The sequence below is a fragment of the Corvus kubaryi genome, unplaced genomic scaffold, assembly GCF_017639235.1.
Source record: "Corvus kubaryi isolate FWS band 111438036 unplaced genomic scaffold, C.kubaryi_AGA036_p1.0 67, whole genome shotgun sequence".
Lineage (NCBI taxonomy): Eukaryota > Metazoa > Chordata > Aves > Passeriformes > Corvidae > Corvus > Corvus kubaryi.
The window spans coordinates 3,865,668-3,888,327 of NW_024582055.1; the positions used below are offsets into that span (position 1 = coordinate 3,865,668).

The 22,660-nt window shown below is 39.8% G+C and overlaps 1 protein-coding gene and 1 long non-coding RNA gene across 4 annotated transcripts in view; one reads left to right on the plus strand and one right to left on the minus strand.

Moving 5' to 3' along the window:
- The window catches only part of INTU (inturned planar cell polarity protein), a 35,029-nt gene extending 15,730 nt beyond the window's left edge, over nucleotides 1–19,299 (minus strand). For all 3 annotated transcript variants that reach the window (XM_042048556.1, XM_042048555.1, XM_042048557.1), the window contains exons 1-4: nucleotides 19,149–19,299; nucleotides 14,933–15,519; nucleotides 6,046–6,131; nucleotides 599–802 (exon numbers count right to left, since the gene is read on the minus strand). In XM_042048556.1, coding sequence (XP_041904490.1) covers nucleotides 599–802; nucleotides 6,046–6,131; nucleotides 14,933–15,519; nucleotides 19,149–19,288 — 1,017 coding nt within the window. In that variant the 5' untranslated portion in view covers nucleotides 19,289–19,299. The remainder of the gene's footprint in view (nucleotides 1–598; nucleotides 803–6,045; nucleotides 6,132–14,932; nucleotides 15,520–19,148) is intronic.
- Nucleotides 19,300–19,371: 72 nt separating this feature from the next.
- On the plus strand, nucleotides 19,372–22,077 carry LOC121674311. Its single transcript, XR_006019540.1, has 3 exons — nucleotides 19,372–19,681; nucleotides 19,770–20,016; nucleotides 21,452–22,077. It is a non-coding gene; the product is annotated as an uncharacterized LOC121674311 (long non-coding RNA).
- Nucleotides 22,078–22,660: the final 583 nt, after the last annotated feature.

The following is a 22,660-nucleotide window of genomic DNA, read 5'->3' on the forward strand; positions in this document are numbered from 1 at the left end:
ATTTTCCTGAAGAACACAAAAAGGAAAGAGATGTGAAAGGAAGCTTCACAGGACAAAGGAGAAGTACTTCAGAGCTCTAAAATGCTGCCCAAGCAAGAATCAGCAGCTGCCTGCTAACAGCAGACATGCCAGAGCCCTCTAAGAAAAGACACATTAGCATTTCAAAACAGGAGGAGCCAGACAGATTATGGAGGTGGACTGCCAATAGCTCCTGCTGGATGGAATTTTTTGACTAGGCAGATCTCGTAATTCAGTTGGAGAGGCGTGTTGAAAACATCCCGGTGAGCATCCGAGAGACAGCTCGGCACTGGGGCACGCACCTCGGCTGTGCAACCACCACCCTGGCCTGCTCCTCACCTGCTGCTGCTCAGCAGCGCTCAACTGAGCTCAAGTACAATTAAAAGTCTGTCAACAGTGTTCTGTTTCTTCCCCCCTGGAATTCCAGGCCTTATTTCTGCCAAAATGGGTATTTTATGAATGATTCACAACTCCAAACCATTAGCAGGATTTTTTATTTATCCTTTCACATCAAATGTCGTAGCAGCTGCTGTGGCCAGTTGTTACCTTTCAGCTCAGCGTTATTTAGTCAGCCACGTACCTCATCCTTGGACGTCTCAGAGTCCAGTTTCAGCGTGAGGAACATGACAATGTGAGGCACATCCTGCACAGCCTGCTGGAGGTCCAAGCTGTCCTCTCCCCACAGAAGCCGAACCAGATTGTTCATACTTGACTGCGCCTGTTTGCTCCTTTGCTGAGAAGTTCCTTCGGGCTCAAATACTGAGGTTTCAAATGTCAGTTTAACCTATTAAGGTAATTAATTACTGTGAAAACGAGGCTGTACTTACAATTGATTTCCAGTATCAGATGAAACAGATGCAGCTTGAGCCCTTTAAGAGGTCAGGTTTTCTCAGCCTCAGCTTTACTGATGAAGATGTAAGCATATAAAATTCCTGCTGTTTCAAGAAAACCAATTATACATTCAGCATTACATAACCATCTATTACAAAGGACAAAGCCAGCTATTACATGCTCTATGAACCATGCGAGTAAGCATGTGGTTTGCTGTGTTTTCATACTTAATTCTTATGGTTTTGAGAATGGAAAAATACACTTACTGCTCTGGCTTTGTTTGAACACAAACCCCATTACTGTGCCTTTGAAACACACACAGTATTTGACTTCTTTCAAAATGTCAGCAGTTTCCTAAGTACATATCCTGAAGGCTCTTTCTTGAGCATTTCTTTGCCATTTTGAGTGCACTGACACATTTGCTCAGGGAAATCCATTTAAATTTACATTGGGCTGCAGAAGTCTGTTAAATTGCCACAGTAGCAACTCTTTCAATCTTCCACCTTCATAAGGGTTTTGTTGCTGTATTTAACAATTTACACGACTACCAAGTAGCATTAAAATTGTTTACATCCCTTACTGTGCTATGTCCTCAGAAGAAAAAAGATCAAAACACAAACAGAACATCCTCTGTTAAATAAAACTATGAAAGTTTAGATGATAAAGCTTATTTTGCCAAAAAATTATATCATGTTTACTGTCCCTTATTTCCCAAATAAATTAAACCCCAGGAATTTTAGAATAAATGCGCTTTTCCCGACACACAAGCAGCACATAATCCAAACTTGATGCAGAAATATGTTTCAAAATCTGCTTTACAGAACTACTTTTTTAAGCCCTGACTTACGAAAATGATGTTTGTTAGTTGTCTCAGCAGTGACATAAGTGATTTTTTCGTTTTCTGTGAATGAACACATTATCCAAAGTATGAAAGGAGGAGATGTGAGAAACACCTACCTCTTGACTGAGCATAAAGTTGTAATTTCCAAGGAGAAAAAATTCATTTATCTTCTTGGATGAAGATATATTTGGTGTAAGTAGGCATGCTCTTAGTTCCCCCTTCCACATGCTTTTACTCAAGACTGTTTGTCTGCCTTGAAATACCTGTAACACGCCTAATTGACTGGGAAGTTCTGAACATAACACATCACACCAAATCCTGCTTCTTTGCTAAAATCAGTGACAGTTTAGCCTGAGGACTGATGCAAAAAAATCCATTTATATTTTGCCAGTTGCGATAAATTGTGAGAAGGCCAAGCAGAGGTAATTCATACATTTAAAACCAGATATTTTTTGTTAATTGTCTATGTGTGTACACATACTTCAAGAGAGGGGTGCCAGCAAGAAATAATGATGCTTTAAAACACCCACTGACTGTCAAACTAGCTTGGAGAGAAGTGCCATCGTCAGCTCTTACAGCTACATTTGTGTCACTGGCTGCCACCTTCCCCTTCTACTTTACTCCCTCTCCTAACACTTTCCATTGATTTTCTCCTCTCCTATTTGGGCTGCTATCAGCCTTTTTTCTCTTTTCTCTTCCTCTTCCTGGTACAGCACTGTTCTCCTGTCCTGTACTACCCCTTTCTTTTCTGACAGTAACTCATCCCTCGCCCTCTCCTCATCAGTTCAGTTTTGATTCCTAACACTGCACATGAACAGGGCTCGAGGAGCAGGAACACTAAGAAGCAGCTGCTTTCCAAGACCCAGTAACTTGATAGCTGACAGTTTCATAAGAGTATGTTTTCTTCTCCAGCATTCTGAGACTCGGTTCTGTTTCTTTGTCATGCCATCTGCATATATTTCCGAACATTTTCCTCATACCCTGTTTAACTTTTTACAGATTTCCTCAAGGCTCAATAGTTATTTCTCTTAACTTCTACTGCATCTTGTCTGTGGACATTTACTCATGACACTTAGGCTACAGTCTCTACACTAATGACACACAGATGTCATTCCTGCTGCAGTCTATCTTTTAGTCTCTCCACTTCTTAAAAAAACAAACTCTGTCCTGTCTTAGAGACACAACCATACGATCCTCCAGGGAAGAGCTCAGAACAAACTGGACTGACCAGCACTTCAATTCTCTTTCAACCTGGAGTCGTCCATGCTGCCTCCCACACAACTGTAATAGAAAAGGACCAAGAGACTGCATTTCTACATATCCTAAAAAACTGGGTTGGTTTGTTTGTTTGTTTTTTGTGGAGAAGAGATGAATCTTCATCCTGAGCTGATCTGATTAAATATGCACCGGATCTGATTAAATATGACTACTGAAGTCCCCTTTTATAAGTACTGACTGCGAAACCTTCCACAGCTCTGATTTCATTTCTCCTGAAGAAAAACAGTTCAATGCACAACAGAAAACACCAAAGAAAATGACAAGAAGAATGGGAAAAGCATTAGTATTCCATTCTACGTATCATGCACGCATTCTCAATACTTAGAACAGTTCTCCAAAAGAATTGAATCAAATGGCAAGAAGGTGTCAGGAACAGCAAACCCTGAGGGACATGGATCATAATTTTCTGCTTAGGAAACGTAACAGAAGTGGAACATGACAGAGCTCTCCACAGCCATGGAAGGATAAGACATGGACAGTTAACTTTTTCTCATAACACAGGAACATGGGGGTATGACATGCACTTGATTAGATGGCAATTTGAAAACCAATGATAATTAACATAATACAAATCAATTACATAAATCACTGCTCCAGGATGCTGTGGAGGTCAAAAGAATTTTAAGAAACAAAGGAGAACATAGAAACCCTTAACTGATTTTACAAGTCCTTTACTATTAACTGCTGGAAGCTGGAAAGTAATGATTGGACGGTCACTCTGTATTTTATTTGTTTCTTGATACTCTTAAACATTTCTCAGTGTCAAAAGAGAAAATGTAGCTGTTAGACTACATGCCCCAGAAAGGCATGATTTCATCTGCAAGAAAGCTGCATGGCTTGGAATATGGATTTTATTGCAGACAGAGCTGGGGGCATTGTCTGCCTTTTAAAGACTGCCTGTTGCTTCCTGTTTTCAGTATCTGTTTGCCATGTGCTTATGGTCTGCACAACCGTAACTCAAAATTTCAGGCTGAAATTTCTGATTCTAAATGTCTGCCTCAGGCTGAATATTTTTAGAAAGTTTTGTGTAAAATGGTTCTGCAACTTCTGAGCATCAGAGCAAAAAAGAGTATATTCTTTTAGCGTATCTTGCCCTTCCTAGTCTGTCTTGTGGTTCTAGGAAACAGCAACTATTTTGATTACAGAAATGTAAAGAAAAGGACTAATGTAGCATTGGATTTGTATTGCTCAGCAAATGCACTAAACTAGCCCTTACAAGCCTAGATCTAGTTGCCTAAACTGAGGTAAGAAAAACAAAATTCTGGAAATACAGTAATGAGATGTTATGTCACATGGTGCAACTGAGAAAATCTAGGTAGTTAAGTTTTTGAAATTAATTTCAGCAATTTTTAACATGAACCCAGAAGAGTAGGGACTTCACTTATGGAAAGAACTCATATGTAAGTAAAAAGGCTTTTTACATGGCATCTTTTTTGATATTTTGCAAGGTAAGGTGAATGAGAACACAGTAACAATTTTGCTTGTACTACAAAATGTCAGACACAACAACCCTCTATTCCCTCAGCAGCATGATTGCAGCGTACTGCATTGCAAAAAACCCCAGAACTCTGTATTTAAATCTCCACTGGTCTATTCCAGCCATCACTCGTCTAGCTTGACTCAAACTGCACAGTAGAAAAGGAATAATTGCACTTTTATGAAAGGATTTGGAAAGCCACCATGACAAACTGTTACACATTTCAAGTAATCGCTGCCCGCTTGACAGATTTACTGACAGTGCAAGCATTAACACAGCATCACAAGGAACTGCTCTCTAAAGGGCTGCACTGCCTTTTAGCAACAAGCAATACCTCTAATCTAGCAAGGATACAATTACACAAACTAGATCATCTCTGCTTTTTTAATCATTCTGTGTTTAATAACAGTTACAGCAACTCCCTATTTGGTCAAAGATGGACAAGAGAAGGTTTTTCTCCCATGGAGCTCTGCCAGTACCTGACCACAACTCCAGTAGCTCAGGCAAACTTCAGACTGTCAAATATCTTGGAAAGCTTCCTGAACTGACATCCCAGTACTCAATCTCACTGCAGCTGCAGATATATTTCCACAGGAACTTGCACTATGTAAGTTGCAAACAGAGCTTTTGTGTTAAAGAAAACAGTAAATTTCCACTTTTTAAAATCTCTGGACTGTAAAAGGGTTCAGTTATTATCATCACCTTATATATTCTACCTGAAGAAAAACTACCAAGAGACACTTTAATTTTTAACCTGCTCCTGCTCATACCTCTAAGTGTCAACTTTTACCTTGTCTTCCCGTCCATGAGGAAGTGGATTTAAGCAGCATAATTCAAAATATTAAATTTTATGCTACTAACATCCTAGGTAAGTAGCACTCTCCTGGTTTAGTTCTGAAATAGCTATCTAATTCTTCATTACTTATTTAATTCCTCATTACAGCTACAAAATTACTATTCAGCTAGAACAAAAGGTATTTGCAGTAGGTTTTGGGGAAAGAAGTATTATTCATCAGGTCAGGTTTTCTGGAATTGTTTCTTTTGGTTATCAGTTTTTATTACTGACTTCTATCAATTTCACCACTGTTGAGTTTTGAAAGATCTTAAAAGTCTTCAATCTAACATCTCTTAGAACCCCAGTAATTAATTATTCTATTTAAATATTAAAGCAGTACCCATTTCACCATTTAAATGCTCTTAAATATTTTTAATAACACTACTTGTTAATTCAGGCTTCTTTTTACTCTCTTGTGGTTTGTGAGTCTTGTTGATAATGATGAAGACATAATTATTCTATTTAAGTATTTTCAGAGCAATTATTACCATTTTAAATGCAGTAATTGGCAGAACAAAATCCATTACTGTTTTGCTGACATGTTTATTTTTAAGCTAGATATCAGCACCTACCTATTTTCATGTAACTTACCAGAATTAAACTCTGAAATTTCTACTCTGACTGAAGTCAAGCAATGCATTCAAAAGGTAACAGAGGAAGTTTTAAGAAAAAGGCCACCTAAATTTTGTTTCCTCAGGAAAAAAAGGCTAGAAGCAGTATTCACTTTTACAGAGGATTTTTGGAATAAATGTTCAACTACTGTACCTGCATAGGACCTGGAATGCAAGACAAAACCCTCTCGATGTTTTCAGAATTCACATCGACATCATTTATGGCAACAAGAACATCTCCTGGAGGTGGAACAGACAAGGAATGAGAAAGGCAGTTGCTATTGCACCACAATACAGAGAGAAAAAGAGTCTTAGTTTTAAAAATTAGTATGCCTCTCAAGCTGTCATAAATGTCTATTTGTTACATTTAAACAGACATTTGCTACATGCAACATTTACCACATTTCGTCTGTTACCTCAGTGCTCTTAAGGCCTTACGGCCACACTCATATCATTTGACAAAAATCATAGAAATACAGAATGGTTTGGGTTGGAAGGAACCCTGAAGATCATCTAGTTCCACCCCCTGCCATGGGCAGAGACACCTTCCACTAGACCAAGTTGCTCCAAATCCCATCCAACCTGGCCTTGAGCACTTCCAAGGACGGGGCATCCACAGCTTCTCTGGGCAATCCTTTCCAGTGTCCCACCATCCTCACAGTCAAAAATTTCTTTCTCACATCCACTCTAAATCTACTGTCAGTTTAAAGACTTTCCCCCTTATCATGTCAATATATGTCCTTGTAAAAAGTGTCTCCCCATCTTTCCTGTAAGCTCCCTTCAGGCACTCAAAGGCCACAGTTAGGTCACCACAAAGCTTCTCTTCTCCAGGCTGAAAAACCCCAATTCTCTCAGCCTTTCCTCATGAGAGATGTGCTCCATCCCTCTGATCATCTTGGTGGCTCTGCTGTACAATAACTCTCTAAGCCTCTCCCCTCCATCCAGGCTTCTATCACTCTTGTTACTTGACCAGAAAACACAACAGATTTCACAACTCAGTCCTTTCTTTTCCATTCCTTGCCCCTGCTGTGGCTCCTCCTCTCCATATTTTTATCTGCCAGTTTTTCCTGCCCAATGGCATCTTGTGCTCTGTACATCTGACACCCTTACAATCACTGGAAATGGGGAAAAAATACCCCTTACGGTCCCAAAGAAAAAGTCATTAACTACAAGTGGAAAAGGTTTGAAAAATTAAAGGCACCACTTACAAAAGAAAACAGAACCAAATTAGAGCTTACAAACTTGAAATCCACATTCCAGTTTAAACTAGAAAAATCAGACTGGGATTTCTATATGAAGTGAAGGAAAATATTCTCAAGAAGTATCCCAGTGCTAACTAATTGGTAACCTATGCCTCATCCCCCTCAAAAAGATGCATGTTTAAGCATGGAGTGTGCAAGAGGGATATGAGACCTGTGGAAAAGAAAACCAACTTGTGAAGCTATAAAACATAAAATAGCATCAAGAGATAAAACTACACAGACCTGTCAAAAGGAATAGAAATTGGAAAGTAAAAATAAAAGGTTTTTTGACCATTTTTGTTCTTTCCTTGAAATGTAGGTGAGTGATCCCATCCAGAGTACTCCTTACAGTCCTATTCACCTGTGCTCAAGAAATCAAATGAGATCATATACACAGACGTGATACTGTAGCAACCGTGGGAAGTGAAGAACCTCTTGGTTAAAGACAAGGTAAGCAAAGCCTAGGTGAGAAATCAGAGCGGAAATCAGAAGGTTCTGCAGACCCTAACCAGAGAATTTCTAAAAAACTTTCCAATAAGGGTACCTAGAGCAAAATACCTAAGATGAGGCAATATAAATTTATGACAAGAACTGTAAGAAGCGACTGCCAGTGGCGCCAGGACTTGATTCATTGGTTCCTTTTCAGAGGCAAATATTCAACTTCAGAGTAACGAAACAGGCCTTATTTTCTACTTGATTTTTCTTTGATGTCATTTTCAACTGTCTCTGCTTTTTGTCAGGTGAAAAGCTTGATTAGTTTCTAGCTTGTATCTTCTCTCTGTAGGAAGGGAAATAAAGAAATTAGCTTCTTACTGAACACTGAAAGGGACTCGATTCCAAGGTCCTTCTTATGCATCAACTAAAAACACCAAGAGCTCCTCTGAAAGAGCAAATTGAAAACCAAGCTTCAATTTCTCGAGCTGCACAAAGACTCCCCTAAAAAGTACCTCTACATCCTCTCCAAGATTATTAACATGGCCTTCATCACTCAGGCAGTGGAAAGGGATTAGAAAAAGGATATGGAGTTGCAGCAAATGTGCATGTTTAGCATAGTTGTATTTTAAGCCTCGACTTGGCAACAAAGATGTGATCAACTGCAGAAATAAAGCGCTGACCCACTGTGAGGTTCAGTAGGTATTTCAATTTTCCAGGAGAAGACTTGCTCAGCTCAAACTCACACAGTGATAATGACATGCAGACTATGGAAAAGCACAGCCTGAGTCTCTAAGGTCTCTCCATTCCCTGAGAATCTATCAAAGGTCACGGAACGTTCAAGTTTAGAAGAAACTGACAGTTACCATTATTCCTATGTTCTACCTTGTTGTTAAATACCTTCAACTGCAACTGGAATTCTTCCCAGGCACAAAGTAGATTCCTCAAAATCAGTGCAACACACCATTAAGGCCAACAAGAGAAAGAACATTCTTCTTAATTAACCATCAGAAAGGAAATACTGAGTACCCCCAAAACGCAAGCAATATTCCTCTTTAATACATCAGGCAATAACCAACTGCTCACTCTTCTTTTACACTGAAGGAAAATTAATTCCTACTCCTCCTGAATGCAAAACCAAGAAAAGGTTACATTTTATTCTACACATAAAAATATTTAATTTTTTTCTCTTTCAAGAAATGGCTCTCTCCCTAACCTCTGTGTTTCTTGCACAGTTAAGTTTTAGCCTGCCAAATCTTCAACACAACAGTAATTCAAAAACAGAAAAGCTGGAAGTTAGACAGCATTTAAGAGGAACTCAGTAAGCCCATGCCAGAGCCCCAGGACATGAAAATTAGTAATGAAAAGCAGAGCACTCAGGCTACTCTAATATAACAAGAATTATAAACAGGATTACTATGTTCTTTGTTAAGAACACTGTATTAAAGATCATTGTCCACAACTACAAGAGAAAGCATAAATTGCTCTTGTACTCATCTTAAACTCATCTATTTAAACAAAAGTTGTTTGTGTTCTGTTTGTTTGACTGGATCCTTAGGAATTCTGTTGTAAAGCCAGTCAGAGGAGCTGCACACACTTTGTGCAGACATCCACACCTTAGCACTTGAGGGAATGTTTTGGAACCACATCTCCCAGGGTGGAATAGACAAAGGCACTTTAAAAGGAGAAGAGCCATCAGTATTTACATGCTACATACTCCAAGTGTTTTATTTATTCAATGCCTAATCTACACATGTAAAACTTTCATTGCAGCAGTAAATATTTATTCCATCCAATTGGTAAAAATGTAATCATGGACCATACATGGAACAGCATTCCAGAGCACACAGGCCAAGCAGTCCTGTAAGGCTGCCTGCCTTCTGCCAGAAAATGCTGCATCACTATCAAAGAGAGCAACTTGATCCACAACAGAGAAAATCTCTACTGATTAGGATGGATTTTTCGGAATTGGGAGTAGAGGCAGTGAGGGTGGGTGCTTGCATTTTTTCCTTCTTTTCTTTTTGCCACACACAACAGCAGTCAAAGAATAGAGTAAGAGAATAAATGACATCACTGGGCAAAGAATAAGATATGTAGAATTACAAACCCTGAGTATTTTTAAAGCAGGACATGACCACAAGATTTACTCAGTGTAATAATTAACTGCTGTGAAAGAGTTTGTACATGCAAGTCTTACTTTGTAAGAGCTTGACATCTACATTTATTTGAGAATTGTTTCTTGCACTTTAGCAGAGTAAAAGACTTACAGAAAGACAGACTGATTTACGTCTACACACATGAATTATGTCAAAAAATCAATGCAGTTGTATGAAGTTTAATCTAATTTCACTTACCTAATGCTTAAACAATTCAGGTTAAATGAAATCAAAGTGTAAATAGCCTTTGCAATTGTTTAAGTTGGTCTAACTCGATTGTCTGCAGAGTAAGTCAAACCATCCCAGACTAAAACATCACTGAATTACAGATATAGGGAGAAACATCAGAACAAAGTATCACTCAGTTCCACTTTTAGAGACGCAGCGAGCCACTACAATAGAGGAAATGAATTTTCTTCAGGCAGCTCCAGGATATAATTCCTTAAGCCAACAAATTTATCTTTAGAAAAAATACATGTCCTTCTGAAAGAAAGTAGTTTAGATTATGTATTAGGAAGAAATTCTCCACTCTGATGGTGGTGAGGCCCTGGCACAGGCTGCCCAGAGACGCTGTGGCTGCCCATCCCTGGAAGTGTTCAAGGCCAGGTTGGATGGATCTAGTGTGAGGTTAGGACTAGATGATCTTAAACATTTCTTCCAATCCAAACTGTACTATGAGTCTAGGATTCTCTTTAAGGAATGAAGTAAGCTTTACTCTGATCCCATTAAAATGAATGATCAAGCTTTTGAATTCTATTACTTACTGTGGAAAGATTCTCAGTTCACAAAGAAACTGCAAGACATCTATACATGTTCTCTGCACAATGTTAAGCAGGACTGAATTGTACTTGAGTGATGAAACAAAAAGAGGCGAGGCAGGAATTTTTTCCTATTTTATTTGTTCTATCAATCTTCTCATCAGAAGAGACTTCTCCCATCCAGTCAGCAGCAGCTAAGACCAGTGTGTGTTGATCTCAAACAGCCAGTCTGCACACAGCTGATGGAATTATTCCTGCCTCTTTAAGGACAAAGTTTAGGAAAGTCTTTGGCATTGCTGCCATCCCTAGAATGTTTATTTCAGAATTGCCTATCTCTTCGCCACTTGAGTCACAAGACTATGACTGCTGTTAACCATCCCTTCCCTAGAGATAAACCTGCATGCACCATTTCTAAAAGCAGATCTCCATTGCATTAAGCCCAGGGACACTGACTGGAAGTGAACACCACTTCCATACTGTGAAGGGAAGTGAACATTTTTTTTCTGAAACCATGAGAATCAAGTTGTTCACATGGGAGAGGATGGAGATAAAACACACTTTTGTCATGGAGTCCTGATATTTAGTTTCCTCCATTCTTGGTAATGACTTGGTGGGAGCACTTACAAAAGTTCCCATATGTCTTTCCAAAAAAGGCAAACTGTGGAACACATTCCTACTGAAGAAAAGATCAATTACTTGTTTTATACGTTACCAGGCTGCTTTCATCCAAACCAATGCTGCTGTGCTTCAAGAGGAGATTAAGAGAACAAAAGCAACATCCCCAACATCCCAGTGAGCACAAAGCAAAGCTTACACAAGCTCTGTTTCCATCTTGTGAGCCCAACATCTCTACTTGGGAGAGTCTTTCCAACAAATACACCATCTACAGTAATTCCACATAAAAATCTCAAACTCTCACAGGATTTTGGTCCTTTCAAGGGCTTTTATTTCTGATAGGACTCTAAGGATATGGACCTTTCAAGGGAAGCTTGCACCAGCAGCCTGTAGCTTGTGCATACATGTTCAAAACTGGATTATTATAACCCATCTTTACCTTCCTCCACAATTAATTCTTGTCAGGCAGGAGATTTCACAATTTTTTGACAATTGTACATACTGATAAAGTGAGAAGATTCATGCTGAGCTATTTGGTGATGAGAGCTATAAGATACTTTCAAAGAGGGTAACAACAGTACTCTCTGCCAGTGAGAAAAGCTTTGCTCTATTTACAGTGTCATTGGAATTAATTTTTTATTTTTACTATGGTAAAGATGATGCTCATCAGCATTTACAAGAACTCTTCCCTGCCATGAATCCAACAGGTTTCAATTTGAAGGGGGGTGAGAATCAAATTATAATGGCATTACCTATCACAACCCTAATTTGTCTGGATTTAAATGTGAGTATTTTGAGAAGCTTTTCCTCTTTGAAGATATGCTCAAAGTTTTCCACTGCAGACCAAGCTTTGTATAATGTTGCAAATTAACTTAAGCAAGGAAAATATTTTGCTGAAAATACAAAAGACACTTAAAAAGCATGAGATAGAAGCAACTGTATTTAATCTTAACCAAAATGAAAGTGGCAATGAGTTTAAAAATCAATGAGGGCTTTTCTGTTTTGAAAATTTAAGATGGATGCTGACCTGCTAAATATAAAAAGAAAAGATAGATGAACTGATAAGCAACACATGGATAGAGTGCCATCTTTCTAGAGTTACAAAGCAGCAGGGTTTTTTAGCTTGCAAAACTGCTGTATTTACTTTCATATGGTCAGCGCCTGCATTCCACTTGGTTAATAAAGTACAGCAACAAGACTTACGACTTCCATATGCAATCTTAAAAACAAAAAATTAAAGTGCATTGCACAAATAATAAACAGATGTTTTAAGTGTTCAAAGCTATAAGGGATACACACTTCAAAACAAATAAGAAAAGCCACCTGAGGAAAGCGATTATTAAGGATGGGAAAAGAAGTTATTTCTACTAAAAATGTTGAAGCATAAACCACTTTGTGAGTCAAAATGAGTGCTGCAAACTGCTTACCAGGAAGACAACCAGATGTCATTTTAAAGCATGTCTTTTTAAAGGAAAATATAGTTTGGATTTGCCTCACAAAGGACTACTACCAAGCTGATCTGGACCACTGAAGGCCACTGAAATATTATAAAGCCAAACAAAAACAGGTTAATGCTTATGCACATACAGGTCAATGAAGATGAACAAAGTTATAACCAGACCAGCCAGCAGGCATTGTGCTGTGCCAATCAGGTATTCCTCATTTGTGATGGCTTAAGAAGCTGCTCACTTTTACGCTAATTCTTCAGTTTTAGACTGACCACAAACATGTCCTTTACTGGCTGTTTCCACAATTCTCAACAGGACTCCAAAAACCTACTTTTATCAAGAAGGACTGAAAGGCAAAGTTCTACTGTTATTACTCTTGAACTTTGTTTCCAACTTCAGCTCTTCGGAAGATCTGAGGAGCTGTCTATTTGCTTCTAAATCAGGCTTTGGGTGTACAACATAGCTATGCCATTCTGTGATGTGCTGTACAGAACCAGTAAACCAGACAGATTTTTGACAAGAACAGGAATTTTTTCCTGTATATTCTTTATGCAGACAACACTGAAATCTGAACATCTAATTTATGCAAAGCATCCCTATTTCTAGACACCACATAAAAATTCCACAGTACTCAGCTTCACTATAGATATATAATTTGAAAGTATTTTTACATGAAAATTATATATTTTCCACTGTTGCCACTGAATGCAGCTCATTTTCCCATTTAAGAGTTGAAAAACCCCAGTATGCTTAAAACTATTTCAGTTTCAATGTGCAAAAAAACAAGGCAAGGGTTGATGATAGCCTAGGACATATTAAAGTGCAAGACTCTTCTTAGATTAAGCTAAATGCTCTTCTCTTTGAAACAAACGAAAAACCCCCACAGTTTTTGTCCTCACTAGCTCTGGGAAGCATTAAGTGCAGCAGATGAAATTCTATCTCTGGTTAGGTCAGCTTGATCTCCTGGATCTGGTACTTGCCTACGCTGTTCTGACTTCACACCTGCTCTCACAAAACTCTTATATACAAATCTGTGTCCCAAAATTAACTTACAGGTTACAAACACCCACTTGTACACTAATGAGATTAAATAGCATTAAGCAGATCAAGTTGAAACTTGCTTTCTCCTCCCTCTCAGCCGACATCCCCCACTTCTTGACTAATCAGTTCTTGCTGGTAAAATTTGAAAGTTATCCAATTTTCCCTCTGGAGTATTCTTTAGCATCTCTACCAAAAACACGTGCTGGAACAACCAGCCAGTCAAAGCACGATGTGCCTTGTTACATACACAACACTGGAATTTCAAAAGCACTCATGCTGACTTTGCGGGATTTGTGCTACTATAGCATTAAGATTTTTAATGATCTCCTAACCAACATCACATCTTTGCTCTCCCATTCTGTGAGCAACCAGCTTCAAGGATAATTATGTAATCTTTCACCCTTTACAGATGTGGCCTAGTTGTCTCACATTTACTATCTCTCAGGCTGATGTCTGTGAGTGCCAAGTTTTTGGTGGCCTCAATGTTGGGAGTGGGAGTATTTCTGCTCCCTCATTGCCCCTCACGGCAGTTCATTCCCCTCCATTATTCACATTTGGGTGCTTGTCAGACCTTCTGTGTCCCAAGTTTAACTTACTACACCAGCAAAATACTAGACTGCCAATTTCTCTTCTGGGTTAGTTTCCTGCCAGGTTGTTTCATCAGCTCATGGAAGTGTCCAAGCAGCCAAACCAACACAAAGGCTGTATGGGCTCACTGCCTCCCCAAACTGCAGCCCTGCGATGGATTTGGAGCCTCCCAAAATCTAAACTACTGAGGAAGCTGCTGTTAGGCTTGCTGAACAGAAAAATAACCAAGCAAGGCTGTGCAGAAAGTTTATAACATATGAACGTATCTTACTCGGTATTTTTTTTCCTCATTTTTATGGCACTAAATCAATTTAAAGCGTATATACAGTAAAGCTTTTTATCTCAGGGGGATGCTGTGGAAAAGAACAAAATCTAAATAGGGTATCTGGCAGACTATACGTTTTCTCCAGTCCCACCTATCTACTGAGCAAATCCTCAGTTAAAATCCTAAATTAAAGGTGGGGGGGGGGTATTTCTTGCTCCAAGCTGCTCAATCTCTGAACACTAAGGAATGGTCATCTCCTTACTGTATTAACACCTTCTAGATTACGCCACATATTCTTAAAACCAGTAATGCAGTAAAACTGACTAGGCAACAAAACATCAGATGCAATGACACTGATTTAAAATAATCCCTCGAGAACTGATGTAATTGCTTATGTCTCGGGAATATTCAAGTCAGCTGCCTCTAACAGCAAAAAACCCACAAATCTTCATGCTAAAGGAGGAGTGTAGAAGTTAACTATTCCTTCAGTTACTTACCAATCAGGATTTGACCTGTTTTCATTGCAGAACTACCTGGCACCAAGCCATGTACCACAAGCTTCTCTTCACTGACTCCTCCGGTGGCTTTATCCCTCCTGCCTTGTTTTTCCACTCTTCTGCTGCTCCATGAAGACTGATGGACAATCCCTACTAAGGCCTCCAGCAGCCTCTGCTGCTCTTCTTCCCCAGCACTGTAGAGTTTTCTGGGATTTACATAAACAGACACATCTTTGTACTTTTGCTGAACAGTGACACCCATTTTCTGAGCAGACTGGTGTTTCAATATGGAAGTAGGACCAGTGGGGTGCACATTGCAGCTTCCACTGCCTTTCTTACCAGAACGCTTTGGTAAAAGACTCTTCTTTTTTAGCATTTTGGTCCATTTCTTCAGTTCATACTTTCTTTCCTTTCGTGATCCCTCTTGAATAATTTCAGCTTCATTTTCACGAAACCTGACATGATTCACTGCTGGCATTTCTGGACAGCTGTTCTGAAGCAGAATTTCTTCTTCGCTTTCACTTAGTTCTAAATAAAATAATTCCCCATTTTTCTGCACACTATCCAACCATTCAGGCTCAAGGTCACTGGAAAAGAAAGAAGAATGATCAGTGAGCTCTGATAAGGAAGATCACTGTGCAAGTGACATCTGATTATTTTAAGTAGGGAGGGGACAGAGTGCAAAGGTTAAATAAAAAAAAAGGAAAAATATAGTTGCCTCCTGAACATTGAAAGCTCAGCTGCTCTAAGTCTGCCATGATGGTTAGAACTTGTTTTAGATAAATGATGGATATGGCAAGGAAAAACATCCCTCTCGTATATTAAAATAGCTTCTTCAAATGCCTTAGAGGAAAACATCCATTGCAAAAAGCAGTAGTCTCTTTTCAGAAAACAAACATTTCTTTCACATGAAACTTTTAATTAGTAATTACATTCATGTGTACAATGGGACTTTCCCTTAAGAGAAAAAATTACATCCTATTTGTTCTCTCCCATTATTTTTTCCCTTATGCATTTGTAATATAATCACGGCATGATTTTTGAGGTGGTCCTGTGCAGAGCCTGGAGATGGACTTGTTTATCCTTGTGGGCCCCTTCTAACTCAGGATATTCTGCAATGCTATGGGAAGACAGATTGTACTACCAGCCCTTTGGAAAGAGAAGATTAACATCTAAAAAATCACTTAAATTTAACATTAAAAAAACCCCCAAATAATCTAAGATGAAATCTAGGTAACAGTTTTTAAACGCCAAGTTCCACATAGCACATGCCAGCTTCCAGGCAGAAATACACACTAAAAATGTAAAGAGGCACCACTGCTACAGAAACAGATCTGGCAGCTGGAGTGGATCACCCAAAGGCAAGAGCAAGACACTGCTGCAAAGCAAAGGCAAAGCAGCTCCAGGATGTGTTAACAGAAGCATCATCAGCACAGTGCAAAAAATTCTTTGTCCTAATTTGGCAACGCTGATGTGTCACCTATGTCCAGTTTTGGGTAATAAGTTTTAAGAAAGATGTAATAACTGGAACATAGCCAGAGCAAAGAGACAAATACTAAGTAGCCTATAAACACATTTTAAAGGGAAGGAGACTGAAGGAATCATACTCTTTTGGCTGAGAAAAAAAAAACCAACCAAAAAATGCCTGCTGAGAGGCAACAGACCAAATGAACCTCAAGGTGAAGTTTAGAATGTTACTCCAGATGGATGAGGACCAATAATGGCCAAAGTAAGAAGGGTACTCAGAGGTTTAATTATCTGGGATGTTCTGTATGGAAGATTTTCAGGAACAGACAAGACCAATTAATTCTTCCTGAATAGATGACAAAGGTCTTGCTGTTTCATAAAAATCATAAAAGGAAAAACGAGAACGGAGATTTAAATCATAATTACTATAATTGTTTAAAGTTAACACGCATTCATACATTTTACACTAGAAGTAATTTTACTGAATAAAGAGCGATGATTTTGTTTAAAGCTAGCACTAAATAATTCAAATAGAGCATCACATTGAAAACACAGATAAATGATAAAGCTTCAAAGTATAGCTGAACAGAGAACATTATAAAAAGACACTGCACCAGAGCACCTTCAAGGCTCAATGAGAGGATCTGGCTGGACTAACAATACAGAGAACACTGGCATTACTCTCTTTCTGGAGGCCCAGCTACTGAGAGAAGTCTATGGATGGTGCAGACAAGAAAAAGCATCACCTACCTCCTCTCCATTTATTAGCTTTTTTGCCCAAACAGATAGTTTAAAAGAAGAACCACCACTTGTGATAATCTGGCTATACCTGATGGTCCGGGATAAACCCAAGTGTGCGATTTCTGCCGAGTCTTACAGGGAATCTTGAGTTCTTACTCAAGGAAGTATCAGAATGCTAACAAAACCTAAAGGCTGTCAAGGCCACACATTATCTGATCCAACATCTCTCAGAAGGTGGTAGGCAAGAAATAACATGACAAGAGTTTTTCCTTGGTTTATTTTTTAAGGCGTACTACATTCTGGCATACGTGAGCAAAATCAGGCAAAACCAAAACATCAAACAACCCCACCCCCACAACCCCCCCAAGCCAACCAACACCAGTACTCCCCCCCCGCCCCTAAAAAAACCCAAACAAAAAAGGAAACACAAGAAATTTACAAAGAAATAACATTTGAATTAGCAGAAACTCCTGTGATGTATGATAGCATTTTTATTCCCTCTTTAAAAGAGACTGTGATTTTTGGAAAAGCTGCTTCTTCTCTGGGGTAGATGTCAAAATTTCAGCCTGGATGTCAGTTTATACACTCATGTTCTCCAGCTTTGTTGTCTGTTTTTATTAGACCAATATGGACCAAGGGGAAAAAAAATGGTGTGGGCATGTGTTTACTCTGGTTACCCAAACAGAACAATGCCAGAGAGAAGTCAAGAAGGAACTATAGTGTAAAGAAACTGTCACTTTCCCAGTAAAGATCCATACAGATATCTGGAAAAGCAAAGCCTGAAACAAGAAGTCTGCACCTAGGATGAGAGGCTTTTTTCCCCCTAATGCTGTAGTGTCACAATAGATTTAAACCAAGAAAGGAAAGAAAAAAAAAAAAGAAGAAAGAAAAATCTCATTTTTATCTCTTTTCCCCTGTGTTGAAACAAGTGCTTACACAATAACCTCAACTTGCCTCTAGGACTGGAAGTTTCAGTCAAGGGAGCTAAAAAACTTGAAGGCCTGCACTTCCCTAAGAGTAGTTTCACTGATCCCACACAGGTATTTCCACTTTGGAACAAATGTCTGAAAAACTGGGCTGATTGAAATTTTCCATTTATGGAAGAAAGATATATTAGAAAGAAAGGATCAAGTTCTGCTGGATAAATGCAGATAAATTATTAAAAGTATTACACACATTATTACGAGTATTAGACATGTGTTCTGTGCTGGAAACTGTGGAAGACAGCTTTATTCCGTGAATGTATATAAAGAATGCCACTAAAGAGGCATTTTAGATGAAAGACTTGGGAAAGGAAAAATCCCAAACACATAAAATACAAAAACACATGGCTTCAGGCTGAAATGCTACAGTTGTCTTCTGACTTACAAATATAGGAATAAAGTAAGATAGATGTACATACAACAGCTTTGTCCCTGAGCCAGAGTTACAGGGCTACTACAAACTAAAGTACACTTGAACACACTTCTAAATTCTCCCATTTGAATATTTTTTGTCCTCCACTGCACAGCATGATGAAAAGAACACGCCGAATGAAATGTCATTGATTAGACCCTGAAACACACATTTTAAGTGTCAAGCAGAGCTGTTTTAATGCACAGAACCAAGTAAATTTTTAAAGTTTAGTAAGTTTTAATTTCACCCAAATTAAAATAACATGTACATATGTTAAAACCCTGGAGATTGCATTTATAACTTTAAAATGACGTATTAGTATTACAGAATTATCTTCTGACGCAGTATTTCCCAAAAGACAGGACACTAAAAGAGAAAGACTACACCTTTCTTGCTAAAGCATGTGCCAAGTCCCTCCTTCCCTTCTGCTTCCCAGCTCGTGTCCCGCTGGGATACAGGACTCAGTGCAAGGACTGCCCGCAACTGAACCCACGCCGCGTCACCGTCAGGGCTCTGCAGAGAGACTCTGTCAGAAAGCTCGCACCGTTCACTGCTCCTACAGCCAGCCCCGCACCGCGGCATCCACCGCAAGACACCGCGGCCCCGCCCTTACTCGGAGCTCGCAGACAGCGAGGAGCCGGAGGAGCCGGAGGAGCCGCTCTCGCTGCCGGTGCCCGCGGGCTCAGCGCCTTCTCCGCTGCCCGGCTCCATCCCGTCAGCAGCGCCGCTCCCGCCGGGCCCCGCGGACGCCATGACAGCCGCGCGCCCGGCGGCGCACGTGACGCGCGCCGAGCCCTCCCATTGGCCGGGGCCCCGCGCGCCATGGAGACGGCGGGAAGCGCGAGGGCCCGGCCGTGAGCGGCTGCGCCGCGGTCCCGCCGCGCCGGGGGCAGAGCGCGCTCTGCAATGGGCATTTCCCTGCGCCCAGCCTCGCCCGTCCCTCGAACGGCCTTCTGTGGCCTAACAGGGAGGCATAATGCAGAACCAGACTTTACTGAGTTGTCTGATTGCAAGGTCCCAGTACCAGTCCCATAAAAGACCCCGTTAGTGGAACTCGAGTGTCCTGCGGTGAGGCTCAGAGCAATGTAAGCAAACACTGATCCGGAAGGGGAAAGACGAGGTAAAAAGTGATTCTCGGGTCAACTGGTAAGCAATGGGATGCCTCTGTGCTTTATTTTATGTGCTATTATGTAAATTTAATGAGCTGTGAGAAATAAAAGTAGCTTCTCTGTAGGTTTGTCAGAAGAGCGGTGTGGTTCAGGAGAAGCAAGGATGTGACAGACCCGAAGAAGTACCTTAAAATAGCCTATGCAGTCTACACGTGTAAAATCACGCTCAGTCGAGAGAGACAAAAAAAACCCCAAACCCCTACTCGGTTTTCAGGATTTAAATTATTCGTATCCATGAAAAACAAGACCTATGGCAGCCCTGCAGACAACTTGCTGTGTAGCTGTGTCAGTAAACCCATCAGGACACACATGGTGAGTGGGGAAAGGGATGGAGAGTAATTGTTGGAACATGTTTAATGTGCTGGATTTAATCTCTGCTCAGTGGGATATTTGCATAGCTTCAGCAGTGAGGTTTTATAGTGCTGGAACGCTATGTAGGGGTGACAGAATCCTGGTATGAAATTCCTGTACTTGAAACTGCTTTAGAGAAGCGTTTATTAGTAAGTGTGATTTAAAGTGAATTAACAGACAGAAATGTTTTGGACTCACATCCATGTGATTAAGGCTTCAACTGGAGTAAAAATACCTATGTTAAAAACTGTGGCCATTCTGAAGTCCCTGTACAAGACCTGATTTTACAGATGAATTACTGTTGCACAGAATACAAACCTATCCAGAGGGGGAGATAGAACCATTTCCTATCTAAAGAGAAAAAGTTTGTTCTACTGTGGTTTCATTTAGAAGTAGGTGAGATACACTGTCCTGCCCTTCCTAATTATGCTTACATTTGCAAGCACTTTTAATACACCGAGCACCACAGTGAAGTGTTTCTGTAGAGAAGTGATAGTCAATGCCAGATGGTGCTGTGTTAGTTAAATTTCACCGAGTTCAAGAGTTGGTTAATTGGTTCCAGTTGTTTGTTCACTAAGTGAGAAATACAGACTCTCTCTCAAGGAGGCAGTGGTCTTACACCACTTGCTATTTTATAGGAGTAACATATCATGAATGGAAGGATGATGGAAGGTTTTGGTCCTCAGAGAGGAGTAGCTGGGAGCCACCTAAATGCTTTGCTGAAACGAATGTGGAATTTTTGCTGCTGTGAGAACAATTAAAGATTGCAGCATGTATCTCACACAGCAGGATCTTATTTTAGTGAAGACACAGATTTTCCCACACAATCCCTCTTGAGAGGAAAGCCTCTCATTTCTTGGGCATAAATGTTAGGAAGAGACTTGAAATAATTTGTCTTCTGGCAGACACTTTACACTTAGTCCAAGTAGCTGGGGCTGATGCTCCTCACTAAGGAATCCATGAGCTTTCTATGCTAAATTGCTGGTTTTAACATGCAGATGGGAAAACTCTGCCAGGGGGCATCACTGGTATCAATAGCACTGCTCACCCTCACTGGACAACTGGTTAATGAGCACTGAGGAGTGGATAATTAAAGCCTCAAGGTTGTTCTGATTAGCTGTTCCTGCAAAGAACTAAATCCACGTGTGGAAATTTATTTCCTGAACAGGAGTTTCTTGTTACCTTTTTTTGGCTTAACCTGTTTCAAAAGCTGCTGTGCTTTGAAAATAACAGTCTGCCTCGATCCATTCAGAAGTCGACTGAAGTTAAAAGAAGACAGGGTATAGGACACACTGGTTCCATACTTCAAATTACAGCTCTTCATTAGTAATAAAGAGGCAAGAAGGCCCTAAGTGACTTGTTATTGTTTCATTTTTTCCTTTCTGCTTGTTTTCAGATCAGTTAATATTTCCAGGAAGGCTCTACCAACAACTGGACAGACATAAATGATACACTGCAAATAAAACATGATACGTTACAGATAAAACTAAGCAGAAAATTGTTTCATCTTTGTTTATCAGTTCTGTTTCTTGTTAACACCTGTTTTACTGAAAGAAAAACGTAACAAAAAATATGAGTGACATTATATTTCATCTATTGATTCCTATGTTTTAAAATTCCTCCAGTGCACAGCATGAGCAAAATATGTCAGAAATAATTCCCTCTTTTTTAAGGAATAATGACAACAACACAACTTGCCCCTGCCCTGTAAAGTCTTTCTTAAAGGACAAAATACATATTTCACAAGGAGTCCTTAATAGTTAAGATTTTTTGATTACAAGGTTTCCATAAAACCGTTTAAGACTGTGGTTACAGAACCTTCTGTTCACAACTTCTCTGACAGGACTGCGTAGAGACTATCCACAGCAAAGCAGCGTGACTTGAAGAGTGACACTGGGCTGTCAGTTTAATTGGGATATTTACATATAGACATCCACGGAGGATGAAGGCTACCTCTGGGACCAAAGGAACAGAAATTTTGTGAGCAAACTCTCCAGTCCTCAATAAATAAAATAGACTGTTCTTTCTGACTTCTTACGCTTTCTGTATCAACTCTGATCACAGAAGGTATTTTAGAAGAACACAAAACCAACAGGAAGACAGCCGTGAAGAATCTGGGAAGAGCAGTACAACCCATCTCATCCTTTTGAACAACACTCTGTAAGAGTTAAGAGTTCTCTCTAGAATGAAAAGCAGCTGTAATTTTCAATTTATTTTCTACTGCTTTTACTTCACCTTAAATCTTTTAAATACTATTTTTTTAGGATCACCTGCTATACATAGCAAGCATGTCAGGCATGAAAGAAAACTATTATTTGCAGTCAGGCAACATGCAAATGTTTCAAGCATGAGTAGCCTTATTCCACTTAGAATATATTAATATAAGCAAGACCATGGGGCAGCATGTTTTAATCCGGCTCTGAAATTTTCTGTTAAGTCACTGAAAGTCCATGGGCAGGGTTTCAGAGGGTCTGTCTGCATGTGAGCACATTTACTGTGCATAAAGCAGTCTCAGAGTGCCATGCCGGAGCAGGCTGATCCCAGCGTGCCCTCCTTGCTGTGCTCTGTGTTTTCCTCCCCAGTGCTCACAGGAATGGATTTCACA